General features: G+C 60.1%; 1 protein-coding gene across 7 annotated transcripts in view; it reads right to left on the bottom strand.

Annotated features, from left to right (window-relative positions):
- Positions 1 to 20655, bottom strand: part of NRXN2 (neurexin 2) — a 100856-nt gene that overhangs the window by 59823 nt on the left and 20378 nt on the right. For 2 of the 7 annotated variants that reach the window (XM_062197779.1, XM_062197781.1), the window contains exons 4-6: positions 18916 to 18987; positions 14528 to 14829; positions 5212 to 5256 (exon numbers count right to left, since the gene is read on the bottom strand). In XM_062197779.1, coding sequence (XP_062053763.1) covers positions 5212 to 5256; positions 14528 to 14829; positions 18916 to 18987 — 419 coding nt within the window. The remainder of the gene's footprint in view (positions 1 to 5211; positions 5257 to 14527; positions 14830 to 18915; positions 18988 to 20655) is intronic. The other 5 variants (XM_062197783.1, XM_062197786.1, XM_062197785.1 and 2 more) reach the window with 4 other exon arrangements.

Raw genomic sequence — 20655 nt, 5'->3', positions numbered from 1 at the left:
TGCAGGAAGGAGTAACTTCCTTCTGGCTGAGGAGAGAGGAGAGGCCTCTAGGCCGGAGACACTTCCGGGGGAGGGACATCCGACCTGACCTTCCTCTACAGGGGCCGCCCCACTCACACCACTGCCCACTCACCACCAGTCACCAACTGCAGACACACCTGTGCACACACCACCTCCTGCAGACGGCAGTAGGGGGCGCCCTGGCTGTCTCCTGCCCGAGCCACATCAGCGGGACCATGGCTAGGACCCCGAGACACAGCAGAGGGTCTACACCCAACCAGCACCCATCACCCCACTCACCACAGACAAGTCAGGCAGAGTGGACTGAGGAGGCCAAAGAGAATGAGCTAAAACCTCTGCCTGGGAAGACAGAAGGAGGCCAGGGGCAGCAGGAGACCCCACCTGGCACCCACTGCACTCGCCAAGCTGCAAAAGGCTGGGGGGGAGGGGGCGGGCAGCCTGCAGAGACCGGGGGTGGGGGAGACCTTAGCCCTCTTGCCTCGCCCCTCCCTGGACTCTGCTCCCTTCCTTAGGTGGGCAGGGTAGGACGTGGAGTTAGACCATGGGCAGGCTGCTGCCCAGAAGCAGGGACCAAGTGAGAAGGGAAAGACCCTTCGGCCACGGCCCAGGGCCTCTCCCGGTAGCCGCAGTAGTCAGTCACCGGCCTCCCCATCCTGAGGACAGGACTGCGGCAGGTGTCCGCAACTATGGGGGATGGACGGTGAAAGCAAAGCCACGTGATGGCCTTTTTTTCCCCCTGTGAGAGTCCATTGCTGCCATCCAATTCTTGAAGGGCTCCCGGAGGCTGATGTGGTTGAGAGCAATTAGCCCAAGAAAAGGGTCCCGAGAGTCCCCTGGGAGTGGGTGAGGGGGGATCAGGGGCAGATGACAGGCAAGGAAGGGTCCCCAGGCTACAGGTCTGCTCTGGGTCTGGCCTAGCCACTCGTGGGCGTAGGGGAGAGAAGCTAAGGAGAGAAACAGCTGGAAAGACACTCCAAGAAGACGAACCCCATCGGCAGTTACGGCCCCACCACAAATCCTGAGATCTGGATTTCATGAAGTTTGGGAGCAAAGGGGGAGACGTCAGACGGGAAGTCCTGACTGCCACTCAGCCTCTGCCGTTTTCTGGAACAATCTCGTCTGCAGAGGGATTTAGCAACCGCGGCCTCTCCCATGTCTCCAGGCTTGCTCTGAGCATCAGTGGGGGTGAAGCAGGAAGGCAAAACTCCTCCACCAGGGCTGGGAGAGCCAGGCGAGCTGCTTCCTCCAGGAACTGGGAACAGGCTAGCTGCCATCTGCAATCCAGGTACCCGACATGTCTAAATGACATTCAGGGCGTCAAAGCCACTGCAAGCCCCCAGGGCATGTGCAGAGCTCACTGTTGTTTGCACAAGCAACCTTCCATCAGCCTGATCACTTCAACCCAAATCCCTCAACTGGTTGGCCTTTCCTGGTCTGTTATCAGCCCTCTCCACCATGGAGAAGCGCTCAAGTAACAGCAGAACAAACCCTGTGAGTGAGCTGGCAAAAACAAATAAAAAGTGGCCGGCGCCGTGGCTTAACAGGCTAATCCTCCGCCTTGCGGCGCCGGCACACCGGGTTCTAGTCCCAGTCGGGGCGCCGGATTCTGTCCCGGTTGCCCCTCTTCCAGGCCAGCTCTCTGCTCTGGCCCGGGAGTGCAGTGGAGGATGGCCCAAGTGCTTGGGCCCTGCACCCCATGGGAGACCAGGAGAAGCACCTGGCTCCTGGCTTCGGATCAGCGAGATGTGCCGGCCGCAGCGGCCATTGGAGGGTGAACCAACGGCAAAAAGGAAGACCTCTCTGTCTCTCTCTCTCTCTCTCTCACTGTCCACTCTGCCTGTCAAAAAAATAAAAATAAAAATAAAAAGCTAAAGGGAACCCATCTGAGGGAGGCTCGGGGAATCAGGACGCCTGGAAACCCAGCTCTGCCCCCAGCCTCGTCTGAGAGAGAAAAACCTTAGCACAGGTTTTTGTGAGGCCCCCAAGCGGCACCTGCACCTATGCACCACTCGGCCTTGGTCACTCAGGGAAGTGTGGGTTTTAGAGACAGAATTCAGCAGGCACCTGCTCGTCCAGGCTGAAACCAGACAGGGTCATTGGCCTCCAGGTCAACTTACCCAAGTCACCCGTACCCCCTACCTGTTCTCGGTCCAATTCCTGAGGCTTTCTGAGGTTTCACGCGGTTATTTTGGGACCGAAGCTTAACAAGAGATGGTAATAGGATCTCTAGTGGGAACCGAGGCGCTGTAGCCTCCAGGGTTTGCTAGGGGAAGAGAGTCGCTTCTTTACGTAACATCCCTGCCCTGGAGACACTGGGTTAATCGGTTAACGTGTTACAAAGCTTCGTGAAACTATCATTTGCTTTACGGAATACAAACGTTTCCCGCGTTGTTGCCTTCTTTTTTTTTTTTTTTTTTTTTTACAGGCAGAGTGGACGGTGAGAGAGAGACAGAGAGAAAGGTCTTCCTTTTTGCCGTTGGTTCACCCTCCAATGGCCACTGCGGCCAGCGCTTCTCACTGATCCGAAGCCAGGAGCCAGGTGCCTCTCCTGGTCTCCCATGGGGTGCAGGGCCCAAGCACTTGGGCCATCCTCCACTGCACTCCCTGGCCACAGCAGAGAGCTGGCCTGGAAGAGGGGCAACCGGGACAGAATCCGGCACCCCAACCGGGACTAGAACCCGGGGTGCTGGCGCCGCAGGCGGAGGATTAGCCTGTTAAGCCACGGCGCCGGCCGCATTGCCTTCTTTTTTTTATTTATTTATTTATTTTTTTTATTTTTGACAGGCAGAGTGGACAGTGAGAGAGAGAGAGAGACAGAGAGACAGGTCTTCCTTTTGCCGTTGGTTCACCCTCCAATGGCCACCGCGGTAGCACGCTGCGGCCGGCGCACCGCGCTGTTCCGATGGCAGGAGCCAGGTGCTTATCCTGGTCTCCCATGGGGTGCAGAGCCCAAACACTTGGGCCATCCTCCACTGCACTCCCTGGCCACAGCAGAGAGCTGGCCTGGAAGAGGGGCAACCGGGATAGGATCGGTGCCCCGACCGGGACTAGAACCCGGTGTGCCGGCGCCGCAAGGCGGAGGATTAGCCTGTTGAGCCACGGCGCCGGCTGCATTGCCTTCTTGATCTTTACTCACCCCGGGTTTATTCTCAGCCCAGGTGGTAGATGGGGAGAACAGAGCTTTTATGCCCTCTGCCCCCGTGGTCAATTTTTATCCCAACTGAGACTGGAGGAAGGTCTGCGGGGTCCTGATTCTAGGATGCCACTGCTCAGACACTTGGTGTGTGCCCCATGGCTAGACCGTGCCTCCTGTCTGTCCCCAGAGTCACAGCATGGCTATCCAGAGGAGAGAAGCTCCAAATGGCCAGCTCCGGGCAGGTACTCAGTGGCCTGGCCGGTGCAGGGCAGGTGGCCGCTAACCCCTAAAAGCAGCAATAGGAGGAAGAGGGCCTGTGTAGTGCCGCTGCTGGGACCACCACGAGGCTCTGTTTGAACACTGGAAGGACCCGGAGTGGCCACACGAGCATTACACTGGGGAGGGCCAGCACTGGCCTTGGCCTTGGCCCTGGGCACCAGTCTGTGTGGAAACAGGGCAACTTAGGGCCTGCAAAAGTGTCAGGAAATGCCAGGTGTGGCCTCAGGGGTCCAGTCTCCTGGGCAAGTAGGGGCCACTTAGGCTGGGAGCCCTCCACAGTCAGAACGAGCCAGGAAGCTGCCCTGAGAAGTGCCGGCTCCAGCACGTCCGTCTCCGGGGTCCGCGGCCTGGCGCTCCACCACCCTGCATCATTAATAGGCCATGACTAACCGGCTGCTGCTGCAGAGGTGGGCCCAGGCAGGCGTGAGGGAATCCCAGGGGATGGCGCACAGCGGGGCCTACGGGCCCACGCTCCCAGGAGAACCAGGAGCACGGGAGCAGCCTCTGCTCCTCCTCCCCGCTTCCTGCCCATCACGGCAGCTAGACTGCCAGGCCGGCCCCCACAGCCCATCGCCATCTGGAGTCCCCGCACAGTCACGCAGCGCCCAGCTGACACTCGCATGCAGACCTGTGGCGTCACCAGCAGAGTCTCCCAAACACGGTGCAGCTTCCCGCTAACACCCCCTAAATGGCGCAGCAACATTTACACACAGTCACACCCACATCCGACACACACCAGCTGCCTCACACAGACGCCCACACCGACACTCACCGGGACGGAGCCCAACCCAAACAGAGGAGTGTGGAGACGAGGACCGCCAACGCCACCCCCACCCCGGCGTCCCCCCTGCCGGGCCTCCTCCTCGCCCCTCAGCAGGGAAGGAAAGCGAACCCTGGCAGAGGCCATGCAGGAGGCACAGGGCACAGGGTGGAGAGGGCGGGGAGGGAGGAAGACAGTGTGAAACACAGTGTTAGTCAGAGCAGCAGAGCCGTGGGGGACTGGACGCTATCCCTGGTCGGAGAGAAGACCATTCATGCCATGCAAAATGTGGGGGCACGGAACCGGAAACCCTCAAGGCTGAGATGAGAGGGAGGGGACATGGCCTTCCCACTGGCAGCCAGCACGGGGCGGCCCCAAACCGAACAGGTGACCAGAGCGATGTCTGGACTGGTCCCACCCAGCTCCGCGTTTCCCGTCCCACCCTGGGGAAACCTGCCCAGCTGGCTGCCACTGGAGGGCGCTCCCATCCCCCTGCCCCAGCCTGCAGGGCCCGTCCGAAGCTGACAGTGAGCAGAGCACAGCGTGTCATGGGATGGTGTTTTCCATGGATTTTCAGGAGACCAAGAAAGAAACTAAACCAAAGAGGAAAAAAAAAAACAAGAGAGGGGGATAAAATAAAGCAATCGAAATAAGCAGCCTGGCGGCGGGGCTGGTGTAACCAGAGCCGGTGAGCTCGGGGCCTGCCCCCAGGTCTCTCTGGCCAGGAATCTGGATTCAGAAGTCAGGAACGGGGCAGGGACAGGCCGAATTCTTTGATTTCCGTTTGTCTTTTGGATTTGAGTTTGGGCCAAAAAAGAAAGAAAAGGGAAGGAGGGAAACTAAAAAAAGAGAGAGAGAAGCAAAACCTACAGATTGTCCAGGACGCAGGGAAAACAGAAAACCAGAGAGCAAAACAACCGAAAACCAAATGGGGAGAGGCAACAAAAGTGGGAGAATCGAACAGGTAAAAAACCCACGGCAAACCAAACGGTAAGACAATTAGAGTGATATCTACCAGATAATGCAGTTTGTTTACCATAGCGTGTCCAATGCCTGCGTGCTTCACCGGAGATATGGGGGGAGGGGGGGAGGGGTGTCCAAAAAAAAAAAACAAAACACAACAGAGACAACAACAAAAGAACAGAACGGAAAGAAAAGAAAAATAAAATGACCAACTGTGAAACTCAAGGAAGGAGGAAAAATATATATCCATATATATTTGGTTGTTCGTTCAGACCCTCCCACCTTAGGTTCAGCAGAAGTATTTTTGTTTAAAAAGAAATTAAATTACAATGGGAGGGAGAAAGAAACCACACACACACATTAAATCCCTTCTTCTCCCTCCCCCTCCCCCACGCCTCCTCTGGACCCCGCTCCCCTCCCCCATCCCCTCCCCGGAGAAGAGCAGTCCGCAGAGGAGGGGACAGTTAGAGACCTCGGTTAGTAGAGGAGAAAACACCAAGAAAGCAAGGACTTAAAGATGGCCGACATTCCGCAGATGAGACAGGAAGGTTAGTTGGGTTTTTCACTCATACCTTGCCCCACCTGTCCCTGACCATCCCTCGGTCCCCTGGGTCATAAGCGTGTTAGTAACACACACAGAGTCGCCAACGGGATTTTCCAACAGAGGGTGACAGAGGGGAGGCAGGAGGTTAAGAAGCAGACCTGGGTATGCGGTATTAGTAAGTCCTGTCGGCTGAAATGTTAGGGGTGGGGGAGGGGGGACAGGGCAGTGAGAAGGCATGGGCCGTTGACTCCGGTCATGGACGGATGGGTTTGTTGGCTAACTGGTCAAACAGATGGCTTTCCAGAGAACTGGCTTCGGAGTGAGTTGACGCTGGCCAACTGGCTGACCAGTGGCCATGTCAGGTTAATGGGTTAACTGGTTGGCAATGGGCTAGCTGGCTTCAGGCTGGGAGAAGGGTGGGCAATGCCCCTCAAGAGCCAAAGAACTGGCAAGAATCAGAGGCAGTCTCATCTGGAGGCAAACGGAGGGGTTCCCAGGGAGCCTAGGAGGGGACGTGGCGTCTGCTGTTCTTGAGGGAGGAAGATGGGCAAACAGAGCCAGGGAGTCACAGGAGGAGAAGGGCGGTGCCCCCCCCCCCCTACTCCTCTTGAGTGAGACTCCGCCAGAACAGGGGAAGGAGACCCTGCCCTCCAGGGCTGGCGGAGGCGGAGGGTTCGCACTTCATGTTACATGGAATCACCCCAAGCCCTCCCCCTCCCCCACCCACCCACCGATGACTCCTCCTGCCCACCCACCCACCCACCTCGGCTTTTTCAGAACCCACATTTCCCAAAAAGTGCTCCAAGGTTCTTCGGTCGCCCCCACTCTCTTATCCTCTTGTGAGCAGCTGGCCCTCCGAGAGTTCATTTCCTGCCACCAGTCCACCAGCCCTGGAATCCCTTACAAGGCTGTCCCAAAAACCCAGCCTTTGAACACCCCCAAACCCCCGGACCCCCGCTTCCCACAACCAGCACCAGAAACTCACTTCTCCTACACCCATAAAAGAGAACACACAGACCCATCTACCTCTGGGATCTCCCTCCTCGCTAAGCTTTTCCTACCCCTGTCTCTGGAGTCCCCACCCCACTGTGCTTCTACGTCATTTTCTCTTCTCATCGCCAAAGACCGCAGCAGCAGCCACCATGACCCCGGCCTTCGGGGAGGCGATGGCAAAGGGACCGAGGCCGCCTTCTCTAAAAGGGTCAGAGATGCAGGGGCACAACTTCTTGATGTCCTTTGAACACTAAGCTGCACACCCAAGGCTGTGGTCGTGAGGAGGTGAGGTCTGCTAGGGACAGATCCATTAGTTACAGAGTTATTATAACCAGTGGGCACAGAACTAATTCAGCAAGACAATTAATAAGGGCCCTGTATAATTAAGAACAACAGAATTCAATATTTAGCAGCTGGAAGAAGTGCTGAACAACCGATATTAATTATTGGTGATGCAGAAGCAGCTTACATAGGAGGGGACGCGCCTAAGTGCAGGTGCAGGGGGATGGTGTGTGATCAGAGCTTGGCACTGCTGGCGAGCAAGACGGTAAAGGACAGAAGACGCAAACCAGTCGGAACAAGGAAGAGCTAACAGCTTCAGGGCAGCCAGGCCAGTTGTGTCCTGGAGGGTGAGAGTTGCCTGGTGCCCCTGCAGCAGTCCGGGTAGACAGGGAAAAAGGCATCGAGGGTGAAAACCCAGTCACTTGCAAAGAATTGAAGAAAACGAAAGTGTTCAGCTTTCATGGAGACAGTTCCACTTTAACAAGCAGAATAGCAAATTAAGAGCCAAGATCGGGAGGGAAGAAACACGAGTTCAAAGTCTGGCCCTTCCACTAATTTGCTTACAGACTCAGGTTTCCTCTGAAAAGGCTGGGGTTCAGGTAGATGACACGGGGTCCCCAGGGTGTAGGGCCTGAGGTCTACAGTAATCATGCTCAAGGTCAGTCGTGGTCAGGTTCTAGATCGGAGCTTCTCCTGGAACCACAGCACCGAGGGGGACACCTGGAAGCCCCCACCTTTCAAAGGCCGGGATCTGGAGAGCTGAGGCTTCACGCACGCGCGACGACGGCTTTGCCCCACTCACGGGGACAGTGAAAGGGCCCGTGCAGCCCAGCAGCACCGACGACGACGCCTGAGAGTGAAGAGGGCATGGCAGCCACAGGGGAGAGGTCGGTGGGTCATCAGGAGACAAACTGCCTGGCCAAGGCTCTCTGGACACAGCTGCCGCCCGTCTCCACCAGACTCCTGGTGCAGCCCCGGCCCTCAACAAAGCCAGTAGGAGACGAAGCGCACTAGTGATGCAGATCTGGAGTGAGGGCGCAAGAGACACTCAGGATAAAGACGGAGAACAGCCAACCGGGAACCCACTCTGCACAGAGCGAGGAGGGACCCGGGCCTCAGAGATCCGAGCAGAACGCTCCGATGGATTTGAGACTTGGGGACATCCAATGACAGAGCCACAGACGGACTTCGGCTTCCTCCACATTCCCACCAGTGACAGCAGGCGGGCCCTCCCTGCGAGGCTTCGGATCAGACAGGCTTCTGATCCCACCACTTCCCGACTGGGAAACCTGGAGCGAGTTCTTTAACCTTCCATAGTGCAGCTTCCAACTCAATCAAATGGGAACAATACCTCCTACCTCACAGGTAGGATACAAGAGAGATGAGTCCCTTGAACTCAGGGACAAGTGGGGGATGGGAGGTACCACGATGCAGTCTGGGAAACGCTGCGGCAGGGGATGGGGCCCGGAGGAAATCAGAGGGAAGGGAGAGGCTGTCTTCTGGTCTCGTTAAATGAACTGGGGTTGTCCCAGGAGGATGAGAGGCAGTTAAATGCTCACGGGAAGGAGCTGGGTCTGCGACCTTGGGACGTGGGTCTTCACCTACAAAAATCTCATCAACTGCCATTGAGAAAGAGAGCAAACGAATCGCAACACCTGCCAGACAGGCGGCTAAGCCCACTCAGTGGTAGCTGGTATGAAGCGCTCAGTGCGCGGACGCCCTGGACACAGAGATGGGGAAGGAACACAGAACTGACTCCACGCGCAGCGTGTGACACCAGCACTGGAATACGAGATCCAATAGACCCAAAGGACTTGGCGAAGGGAACCTGACTGCGGGAATGAATCAGGGCAGACTTTATGAAGAATGTGGGCCCAAAGGATTGGAAAAAAACACAGCTAATATTCATGAAGGCAGCAGCTCTCCAGGGCTCCTATCCTGCCAGCCACTGCGCTAAGTGCCTTAAGACAGTACCTGTTCGTCATCCAAGGCTCATCTCACTTTGTCAGTGAGGAGCTGAAGGGAGTGGGGCGGGGGAGGGGGCTGTATAGCTCCCTTAATGTCATTCAACCAATGTAGTGGAAGAGCTGGGATTTGAATTCAGCACATGTGACTCAAATTCCAGGCTAGGATTTCATGAGAGAAGGAGAACTGTGGGCAGAAAGGGAGGAGCTAAGGAAGTCCAGGTAGATGGCCATGGGAAACAGCACCACCGGCCTAAGACAGAGTGGGGGCCCTGCCAGGAGGGGGTGTTCAGAGCAGAAATCGGGGGGAGAGGAACCCTAGATTTCTGATGGATTCCATCCTCGGGGGAGTCTATCCTTGCGGATCCAATTCTTGGCTGACGGTCCTTAGAGATTTGTCCATCATTGAGGACTACATCCTTGGGGGATTTATCTGTGACTGCACCCATGAGGATTCCAGCCTTGGGGCAACCCAGCCCCGAGGCCCAGGGGAGCTCCTGAACGTCTGTCCTGGGAAGAGGCGTTCATCCAAGCTCGGCAAGGAGCGCCACGGATATTTTGGTCGCCAGCTTGTCTTCCAAATTTGGGGCTGGCTAATGATGAAATGGGTTTGCACATTCAGCCTGCGTGGTGGTGGGAGGCGGTTGGGAGGCATACTGGGTATGGGAGGAGAGAGTGGGCCCAGGAGTAAAAATAGGCCTCAGGGAATCCTCCGAATAGTCACTGCTGCCAAAATTCCTCAAGACACGGCTGGTCACAACGCTCTCGAGAGCTGGGTTTGAGGGAGAGAGCAAGGCGCTGTCTCAGGCCGCTTCTGGTCCTCACTGTGCTCTAAGACCCTCGAGGCCGGCGCCGCGCTCACTAGGCTAATCCTCCGCCTGCGGCACCGGCACACCGGGTTCTAGTCCCAGTTGGGGCGCCGGATTCTGTCCTGGTTGCCCCTCTTCCAGGCCAGCTCTCTGCTGTGGCCTGGGAGTGCAGTGAAGGATGGCCCAAGTGCTTGGGCCCTGCACCCGCATGGAAGACCAGGAGAAGCACCTGGCTCCTGGCTTTGGATCGGCGCGGCGTAGCGGCCATTTGGGGGGTGAACCAACGGAAAAAGGAAGACTTTTCTCTCTGTCTCTCTCTCTCACTGTCAACTCTGCCTGTAAAAAAAAATGTTTACGGTTGCCCCTCTTCCAGGCCAGCTCTCTGCTGTGGCCAGGGAGTGCAGTGGAGGATGGCCCAAGTGTTTGGGCCCTGCACCCCATGGGAGACCAGGAGAAGCACCTGGCTCCTGCCATCGGAACAGCGCGGTGCGCCGGCCGCAGCGCGCTACCGCGGCGGCCATTAGAGGGTGAACCAACGGCAAAGGAAGACCTTTCTCTCTGTCTTTCTCTCTCTCTCACTGTCCACTCTGCCTGTCAAAAAAAAAAAAAAAAATGTTTAGAGGGGCCGGCGCAGTGATGTAGTGGGTAAAGTTGCTGCTTGAAGCACCAGCATCCCATATGGGCGATGATTCGAGTCCTGGCTGCTCCACTTCCGATTCAGCTCTCTGCTATGGCCTGGGATAGTAGTAGAAGATGGCCCAAGTCCTTGGGCCCCTGCACCCATGTGGGAGACCTGGAATAAGCTCCCGGCTCCTGATAGGCCCAGCTCTGGCCATTGTGGCCAGTTGGGGAGTGAACCAGCAGATGGAAGACCTCTCTCTCTCTGCCTCTCCTTCTCTCTGTGTGTAACTGTGACTTTCAAGTAAAAATAAATAAATCTTTTAAAAAATAAAATAAAAGATTGATTTAAAAAATGTTTAGGGGCCAGTGCTGTGGCATAGCGGGTAAAGCCGCTGCCTTAAGTGCTGGCATCCTGGCTGCTCCACTTCTGATCCAGCTCTCTGCCATGGCCTGGGAAAGCAGAAGATGGCCCAAGTTCCTGGGCCCCTGCACCCGCATAGGAGACCCAGAAGAGGCTCCTGGCTCCTGGCTCTGGATAAGTGCAGCTCTGGCTGTTGTGGCCAATTGGCAGGTGAACCAATGGATGGAAGACACCCCCCACCCCGCCTCTCCTTCTCTCTCTGTGTAACTCTGACTTTCAAATAAATAAATAATGTTTAAAGCTGAAGTCCTGGGTGGAATGGGGTATGAACGCACCATGTACTTTTGGCCAAACAACACACACATGGATGGGGACCCTGGGCCTGCAGCTGCTAGCCAAAGGCAACACCAGGTGACAGCCCTAGGGTTAGCAAGCAAACGAGACGCACCAAAGGCAACGCCTCTGCCTCCCACTAAGATGTAGGAGGCACCTGAAATACCACAAAGCGCGAGGGGCACGCAGACGTGCTCAGAGTGCCAGGGCAGGACGCCCTCTGACCAGGGCAGGAGAGGCTGCGACGTGCGCACGGCGTGGGTCCGCAAGCGTGTCGCTCCACAGGCTGCGGGAGCATGAAGAACAGGCACAGCATAGGAACCCAGCCACAGCAGGGAGCATCAGGCTCCCAGGAGAGCAGCAGGCGGCGTCCACCTTGTCACGGGGGGGGGGGGGGGGGGGAGTCGTCTCCCCCTTGTCACAGCGGGGGTGGGGGTGGGGGTGGGGGTGGGGGTGGGAGTCGTCCCCCCCTTGTCACAGCGGGGGATGGGGTGGGGGTGGGGGGAGTCGTCCCCCCCTTGTCACAGCGGGGGGGGGGGTGGGGGGTGGGGGGAGTCGTCCCCTTGTCACAGCGGGGGGGGTGGGGGTGGGGGGAGTCGTCCCCCCCTTGTCACAGCGGGGGGGGTGGGGGTGGGGGGAGTCGTCCCCCCTTGTCACAGCGGGGGATGGGGTGGGGGTGGGGGGAGTCGTCCCCCCCTTGTCACAGCGGGGGGGGGGTGGGGGGTGGGGGGAGTCGTCCCCTTGTCACAGCGGGGGGGGTGGGGGTGGGGGGAGTCGTCCCCCCCTTGTCACAGCGGGGGGGGTGGGGGTGGGGGGAGTCGTCCCCCCCTTGTCACAGCGGGGGATGGGGTGGGGGTGGGGGGAGTCGTCCCCCCCTTGTCACAGCGGGGGGGGGGTGGGAGTCGTCCCCCCCTGTCACAGCGGGGGGGGTGGGGGTGGGTGGTGGGAGTCGTCCCCCCCTTGTCACAGCGGGGGATGGGGTGGGGGGTGGTGGGAGTCGTCCCCCCCTTGTCACAGCGGGGGGGGGGTGGGAGTCGTCCCCCCCTTGTCACAGCGGGGGGGGTGGGGGGGGTGGGAGTCGTCCCCCCCTCGTCACAGCGGGGGGGGATGGGGGTGGTGGGAGTCGTCCCCCCTTGTCACAGCGGGGGGGTGGGGGTGGTGGGAGTCGTCCCCCCCTTGTCACAGCGGGGGGGGTGGGGGGTGGGAGTCGTCCCCCCCTTGTCACAGCGGGGGGGGGATGGGGGTGGGGGGAGTCGTTCCCCCCTTGTCACAGCGGGGGGGGTGGGGGTGGGGGGAGTCGTCCCCCCCTTGTCACAGCGGGGGATGGGGTGGGGGGTGGTGGGAGTCGTCCCCCCCTTGTCACAGCGGGGGGGTGGGGGGTGGGAGTCGTCCCCCCCTCGTCACAGCGGGGGGGGGGTGGGGGTGGTGGGAGTCGTCCCCCCCTTGTCACAGCGGGGGATGGGGTGGGGGTGGGAGTCGTCCCCCCCTTGTCACAGCGGGGGATGGGGTGAGAGGTGGTGGGAGTCATCTCCCCCTTGTCACAGCGGGGGGGGGTGGGGGTGTGGGGGGAGTCGTCTCCCCCTTGTCACAGCGGGGGATGGGGTGAGGGGTGGGGGGAGTTGTCCCCCCTTGTCACAGGGGGGTGGGGGGTGGGAGTCGTCTCCCCCTTGTCACAGCGGGGGATGGGGTGGGGGTGTGGGGGGAGTCGTCCCCCCCTCGTCACAGCGGGGGGCATCAGAGGAGGCGGAATCCCCCCCAGAGAGTCACTCAGTGGCGTTCACTAAGAACAGGTGACGAGTGGGAGCGCAGCCAGAACCCTGAGTCGGTGGGGAACCTTTCCGCGGGGGGGAGGACGAAGAGGCAGTGATGGAAGTTTAGCCAACGCCCAACCAAGATCAAGAAGTCCAGAGAGCAAAACGAACGAGAAGTGGCCGTAAAGCAGCAGGCAGGGCCGCTCCACTTTCTGGGTACCGTTACCCCTTGGGAGCTGGGGCTGGGACAGCCTCCCTGCTGAAGCTGTGAAGTGTGGACCGGAGAGAAAACAGAACCAGCGACGCCTGAGCACAGGGCCCTGGAGCGAGGGCGCAGAAGCGGGGGCGGGGGAGACAGGGACCCCCCCCCCAGGATGCACAGCGGCCTCTCCTGCTAGAAGGGCCAGGTTGGACCCTGCCTGAGGGTGGAAAACAAGTCGTAGCGCTTCTGTCCATCAAAGCCCAGCCACGGACATGGCCGCCCTGCGCCCCGTGAGAGGGGAAGAGGACCGGCCACTCCTGAGAGGACCTGTCCAGTGGGTAACTGAGGAGCAGGTGCAGAGGGGCAAGAAGGGGCCTGTCCTGTGTGCAGGGCTGCTGTGGCCTGGCTGAGGTCCGTGTGCTGACACTTGGTCCTCAGTGTGGCGGTACTGAGGCGGTGGGACCTTAGGTGAAGAGGTGACGAGGTGACGGGGCACCAGCTCAGCAGGGATGAATGCTGGTGTGGAGCGAGCGAGTTCTCGCAGAGCAGCATGGGCTTGGCCCCTTCTGCACCAGCCGTGTCCCTGTCCACATCTCCGCCGTGTAGTGGTGCAGACAGGGGCCCCTCGCGGAGGCCAAGCCAGGATGGCCACCCAATCTCGGATCTGCAGCCTCCAAGACTGGGAGCGAAATAAACCTCCTCTCCCTATAAAGCATCCCGGCCTCAGGCGTTCCGTTACAGTCACAGAAGGCAAAGACAGGAGGCCAACTCGGGAGTCATCTCTGAGCACCTGCTCGGGCTGGCCTAGGAGCCAGACGGCGGAAGAAACAAACCCCGGGCAGCTGAGAGCCTGGCCCCTGGGAAGGCTTGTCCAGAGAGGAAGCAGGGCCAGGCGCCGTCTCAGGTCCTGCACTCCCTCAGCCACCTGGGCCTCCACCTCATTCTCAGCCCATCCCTGCCCCCGCCCCGGACAAACCTCCGCTGCGGGCAGACCCCAGCTTGCTCGACACACAATGCAGGCCTCCATGCCCGCCTGGCTGCCATAGTGTCAGGACACCCACACCTGCTCTACCAGGCCGAAGTCTGCCCACCTGGGGGACCCCTGCCCACCCTACAGCACCTTGGCCCCCCCATTCAAGGCTAGCTCTCTCCTCCTGCAGCCTGAAGCACGCTCCCATCGGACCACGTGGTTTCTGAGCCCCTCCCCCTTGAAACCCAGCTGCTCCCGTCAGTCTGAGCCCAGTCCTTCCACAGCTCTCAGGCTCCTGCCCAGGGGCAGCTCTGCAGCCTCCTCCCAGCTCGGCTCTCTGGTCATGGAGGTGTCTGCAGCCCGCCAGGCCACTGCCACTGCACCCCAGGACCCTTACGGCACCCAGCGCTGCTCCTCTCCAGAACCAGGCCTCACTGTCCAACCTGATCCTCCCACCTCACACACCAGGCAGCCGGCTCTCCCCCACGCCCATTCTGCCCCAGATGTGGCTGACCCCTGCCCTCCTGGCTCCCCCTACCTGGCGCAGGTTTCGGGTGACCCGGACGTCATGCCAGGCGTTGTCGTTGAACTTGCCATTGACGGGTTCCACGAGGGCCTCGAAGGCGCCCGAGCCCAGGTTGATGACCAGCCAGACGGCCCCGGACTTGAGGGACAGGTTGACGTAGTCGGCCGACTTGCCCGTGTGCAGCATGAGCCCGTTGCGCTGCAGGGTGCGGAAGGCCAGCGTGATCTCGTCGGTGCTGCTCTGGATCGGGTTGTGGGACAGGTCGTAGCAGAAGAACTCGTTGCCCTTAAAAGTCGCCACAAACTCCTCCTTGCCTGGACGCCGCGATTCGGGGAAACGGGAGAAGGCTGAGCGGGCACAGCAAGGCAGAGCCTCCCACTCCCCTCCAGCACCCCAGGCACCCCCTCCCGCCACCAGGAGCCCTGCGTCCCAACTCCACACTCCACTCCCCGTCCCCTCCCTCGAGCCGTGAACCCTCCGCCCTGGACGCTGCCATCTTTGCTGTCCAAAGCCAGCTCCCCCAGGTCCATTCCAAACCAGGAGGCTGCAAAGGGCTCCCACGCTGACAGCGGCAGTTAAGCCGGCCGCAGGGCCAGGCAGCAGGCTGCCTTCAGTCTCCTCCCTCTTGGCCACTCCCCCTGACACAGGGATGTGGAAGAGAAACAAGAGGCTCTCCCTGACCTCTCCCGGGAGTTCCTCCCCAAGGCTGGAGCACCCAGGGTCTCCCGAGTGCAGCCCACCTCCCTTCCTGCCCGTTCTTTGGTGACAGCCATTCTCAGTGCCTGGGGAAAGTTCCAGACTGCACCATACGGGGCGGACGCATGGCCAGGCGATGCAGGGGACAGGGATGTGCGCTGGGAGCTGCGGGCCGCTGGATGGAACCCACACGGGCGGCCACCGTGCCAGCTGTCACCCCACCCCCAGGTTTCCACTCCAACCTGAGCAGGATGCCCGTGAGGGGTCCCCAGGGCTGAGTGTGTGACCACGTGTGTCAGGGCAGGCGGCAGAGGTAAGGGTATAGGGGCAAGCCTGGCTCTCACACATGTACATTTGTGTATGCATGTGTGTGCTCACATGTACACGGATGCTCATGGACAGACAGGCGATCAGTGAGTGGCCCCCTCCACTGGCATGATTTAAGTAGAAGCAAAAACTACTGGGAGAGCCTTCAGGCTTGCTAGCTTTATACGTGGCTGACCAATCAGAGGACAATGACTTTGGTGCCAGAGCACAGCGGAGGGAAGAGAACTGAACCCAGAATCAGGAGCGACCAGAGCACCTGGACCACGGCCATGGCGCACTTCTCTTCGCCTGTGAACGGTGACACCGCAGCTGGTCCTGTCACCTCCCGGGACGGATGGAAGGCAAGCAGAACTGTCTGCAAGGGGCTTATGCAGACTGAGCTGCCCAAGCACAGAGATTCTCCACAGACGTCCCCAGGGCCCAGGAGAGCGCGGACACCAGGTAGGGTGCGCGCAGGGTCGCCAGGAGGCAGCTGGCCTCCGCAGGGGAAGGGCTCAGCAGCAGCGCCGTGTGTGGACGCGGTGGTCTCTGGGGGCAGATTCCGCAGACCCCTCCCCTTCGCACACAGCCTGCAGCTCGTCCTCCGTGCAGCCTGCCCTCACTGCCTGTGGATGCCAAGGCACCAGCTGCCGCCCCAGCGCCTGGCACAGCCATCACTGCAGCTGGCAAGGCCCGGTGTCCAGAGGCCACAGGGCGGCGAGGATGGTGGAGGCCTGGGCCACACTGGGACAGCCTGGATCTCCCCCTCTGTCTCCCTTGGGCGCCAGGCAGAAGCAAAGGTGAGGGACCCGGCAGAGACAGGACAGGGAGGGCGGGTAGAGAAGGAGGAAGACAGAGCATCTGGGACGGAGGGGAAATGGAGGTGGCTCAGGGCTGTGAGAGGGCAAGAGGTGGTGAGGGAGGCTACACGGATAAAGAAAAGGAGCAAGTCCTGAGGGTACAGGCAAGGGTGATGGGAAGAGGGCCAGCAAGGAAAGGGGACAGGAACCTCCGGGGAACAAAAGCCAAAGCTTTCTGGGGCCTTCCTGTTTCCATAGCAACCAGGCCAGCTGCCCAGGCACCAGCAGAGCCAGGGGCTCAAGGACCAGGAAAGGGAAAGCGTTTGACCTTGGGCTTGCCACATGTACCACTCCCTCCCCGAAGCAGGCCCCACCTCCCTCTCCCTCACCTTCACCGCAGTCAGAGGAAATATCATTACAGAGGGGCCAACAGAAGGCGAGGAAAGAATAAGGCAGCCACGTGAAAAAGTGATTGGGACCGAACAAAAGAGGCCAGAATAAAGGAGAGAGGCGGGTCTAGGTCGGACGGCAGCTGCCAAGGCAAAGCAGCGAAATGAGGCCACGGCTGGACTCCTTGGCTCTGCCTCAGTCTCCCGGGAGAGGAGGCACAGCCAGCCACGCTGCAGCCGGAGCTCACGGGCTCCAGGTCCCCTTGCTGCCAAGGACTTGGGGGAGCCCAGAGACGGGAAGAGGCATTGAGCAGCCAAAGCAAGTCCAACAGGCTGTGAGGGAAGGGGCAGAAGAGAGATGAGCAAGAGTGGAATAGAAAACCCGGGGATGGTGAGCAGGACGCACAAAACAGCAGAATGCCGGGGGCCGGGGCCTCCCTTTACAACAACCTCTCACAAACAGGATCTGGGACGAGCAAGCCTTGAGGCACCAGGGGGCGCTCTCCCCCACCGCACCTGACCGCAAGGAGGGGAACCCCCACTGGCAGCTTCAAGTGCAGCTCCTGGCACCGGAAGGGGGTTAGGGCTGCTGCGTGTTTGCCTCCCACACTGGGCGAGCCGGTGGCCCCACAGGTGTCCTTGGTGACACTGAGTGTGGCTAGAAAGGAGCTGCCATGGTCCGGGTTTCTAAGTACCATGAAGGGGCGGGGTGGGGGGTGGGGGGCCAGAGCAGCTGCCTCTTCCCTGCCCAGCTCAGAGGCCTCCTCTGGGAAGGTCTCCAGCCCCCTCGGCCCCTCCCGACTCTCAAGCACTACAGCTGTCTGTTCTGCTCGTTTGGCACTTACTGCCTAGTAACATCTTGTACTGCTCCCTGGAGAGGAAGTGTGATGTGCGAGAGAAGACCTGGGCGCTGGCGCTGTCTCTGCCACCAGCTTTGTGACCTTGGCCAAGACACGGCAGCTCTGAGCCCCAGCTTCCTCTGGAAAAAGGCACGAATCACCAGCCTACCTCGCAGGTTGCTGGGGCCGGGCAGGAAGAGACAGAATGGGCGCAGCTTCCGCAGCCGAAAGCCATGCCACGGATAATCGACTCCTGTGCTGGGATGTGACTTTCTGTGTGTGTGCCGCCCGCAATGAATACATTAACTCCTCTGGACAAAGCTGCACTTTTCACAGCTTTGCATGGACCACGCTCTACTGGAATTATTTGTTAGAACGTCAGCGAGTCCCTTGGGAACAGAGCCCATTCACTCATTTGAAGTAAGTTTGCTGAACACGCGCCTATGCATGTGCAGAGTCCCAGGGAACACAGATGGAAGTACCCAGGGCCTGTCCTCCGGGAGCCCCGTCTGCTGGGGCAGCCGAACAGGTAGAGGGAGAGAAGCGTAGGAGGAGCCTTCCAATGCGGGCAGAGACAGAGGGAACACCAGGAAATGTCCAGTCCGACTGGGGAGTTCAGGGGGACGTCCCGTGCCGACAGCCCAGCTGCTTTCTCACGACAGCGGAAAGAGATGCCGAGGAGTTGGGGGAGGGGCAAGGATGGCCTCCATCCAGGCAGGGGAAGGGTGGGAACTAAGGAACGGAGAGGAGACACAGAAGCCCCACTGCAGTGCCTCCGCCGGGTTCTGACACGGACCTATAAACTTCTCAGGGGAGATTTTCCCAACAGAGACAGAAAGGAGTTAATACCTAGAGCCCCGGGCCGGGCTCACAGCCGCGCTGGCCTCCAGCCTCGTGGGCTTGGCCAGCGTCAGCTTCCCCATCAGCAGAAGCAGAGCAAGGATCCTGAGCACAGAGGGCGGTGACGGTTCGTCTAGGTGACGTGTGTGACACACAGAGAGACACGCCAGTTCTCCCTGTTTCAGGAACTTAGCGGCTTCCAGAGTTTGACGGTTAAGCAGGGGGCCGCGCTGCCCATGGCTCCGACAGAGAGAGGAACACACACTTCCTAGGGAGGGGTCTGAACAACTGCCACAGAAAAGGACATCCATGTCCTAGAGCGGGGTCATCAGGACGACCCCACTTTGGGAAAGAAGTGGAGGTTTGTGGCAGGTGATGGGGCGCTCAGAACGGCACTGGGGTGCAGGCCTACGAGTTCCCACAGGGCTCACAGCGGGTACCAGGGGATGTCGCCTTGGCTTCCCCCAGGAGGTGCAGGTAGCCTGCATGGGATGAGGGCTGGGCTCTCTGGGGACCATGGGGTCACTGACCTTTTGTCGGCTGGTGTACATCGCCGGCTCCTCCTCTCCCGGCCCCCCCCTCGGAGAACAGTAAGGACCCTACTGGAGAAGCAGAATTGGGGAGTCAGGCACAGGGGGCTACCAGCCAGTCCCACCCAAGCCTTGGGGTGAGGGCGGGCTCCCTGCAGACTGGAGGTGCTGCTTGGAGGTGCAGGTGGGGAGGGGCTCTGAGGATGCCCCTGCCTTCAGGATCCCTAGGGAAGGAGCCAGCTGACAAACCAAGGACCTGCAGACTCACAGCCACTGACCTCTACCCTTTGCCTGGGGTCAGGAGACCGGGTAGGGGAATGGCGGGCTCACTGTAGAGGCCGTAGGAGGTGAACAGGCCTGTCTTGAGAACCCGGAGGCCTGGATGCCCGCTTCCGATCTCTCCCATCCTCCTCCCCACTTGGCATCCCGGCTCATGCCCTTCCGGCTAGGCCAGAGTTCATGCTGTTCAACTCCTTCCAAAGCCTGACACGGGCGCCCTTCTTCCAAGTGCCCCCCATTCACACGGCAAAGCTGTGCCTGTCCTGGAGGCTCTCGCTCGCGGTGCACCTGCTTCCCCACTGCAGTGTGAGCTCGGGACGTCACCCTTGGCCACTCTCTCCCAGTGAGACCGCGGGGCTTCCCCAGGACTTCCCATGGTTCCTTTGTGCCCACAGAAGGGAGGCCCTGGCTAGCTGGGGCGCAGCGGGGAAGGGGGCAGGCCCTTCCCCGGGGGTTATTGCCCACTCGCCACTCCCTGCCTCCTCGCCAGCCGGGCTTCCCTCCACAGGCTGCCCTGCAGGCCCTGCTGTCGTGCCGGAGTTCCGGGCCGGGCTGGCTCCCCACCCACCCTGCCAGCTCCAGATCCATGAGGTGGCTTCAGGACGAGGGGAGCTTGGCGATGCAGGGGAAGTCCCTGTCTGAGCTCTTTTTCCAGCCTCGATCCCAAATCCCCAGAATAACAAACCCCCTGATCTTTCTGGAGGGTGGGGAAAGCTTTTTAGGGTCCTTTGAGAGCCACAGCCAGCAGCCCCAGAACCAGGCAGTGGGCGGCAAGGAGGAAGCGGGGGAACCAGCTAGGGCTTCTCCTCCCAGCTGCCCCCTGATACCTGCTCTTTCCCCATGTGTCTCGCCAGAATTCCACATCCCTGCCAGAACTCCAGGCTCCTGCCTCCCCAGGCCCAAACACACCCCAAACTTGACACCTGGGTGAGTCTTTCCCCTTAGCCCAGTCTCTGTTCTGTAGGCTAAGGACCCCACCTGGCCCAACAGAGGGCTGCTCTGGGCAGGTGCCCCCGTGCCCAAGGGTCTGGAAGGCCAAACCCCCGAGCTCAGAGAGCTCCATGACTGGTGGGGGCTGGGAGAGGCCCAGCTGGAGGTCCTGGGTTCAGCCTCCAGACTGGCCTATGAGGGCCTTTCAAGTGGGCAGGGACTCGGTGGAAAGGAGGCTCAAGCGAAGTGGCTCGTCCTAACCGTGCCACCAGCGGGGCTGTGCGACCCCTCTCAAGTCACTCATCTCTCTGGTCCTCCCCTGCCAAACAGATGACCAGAGACGTTCAGAAGTCACAGGGAAGGGACACTGGGACGCTGGGGGAGGGGAGGGGTCCCACACCTCCACTGCCCTCTTCACCCCCACGAGGGACAGAGGGGGCCTGCCACCGCAGCGGCGGGGGGATTGAGGCTGCCTCAAATCCTTGCTCCAGCCCAGCCTTTCTCTTTACACTGGGGTTCGCAGAAAAGAAT

This window comes from Lepus europaeus, chromosome 7 (genome assembly GCF_033115175.1).
Source record: "Lepus europaeus isolate LE1 chromosome 7, mLepTim1.pri, whole genome shotgun sequence".
Classification (NCBI taxonomy): Eukaryota; Metazoa; Chordata; class Mammalia; order Lagomorpha; family Leporidae; genus Lepus; species Lepus europaeus.
This window is presented reverse-complemented; position numbering and strand designations above follow the sequence as displayed.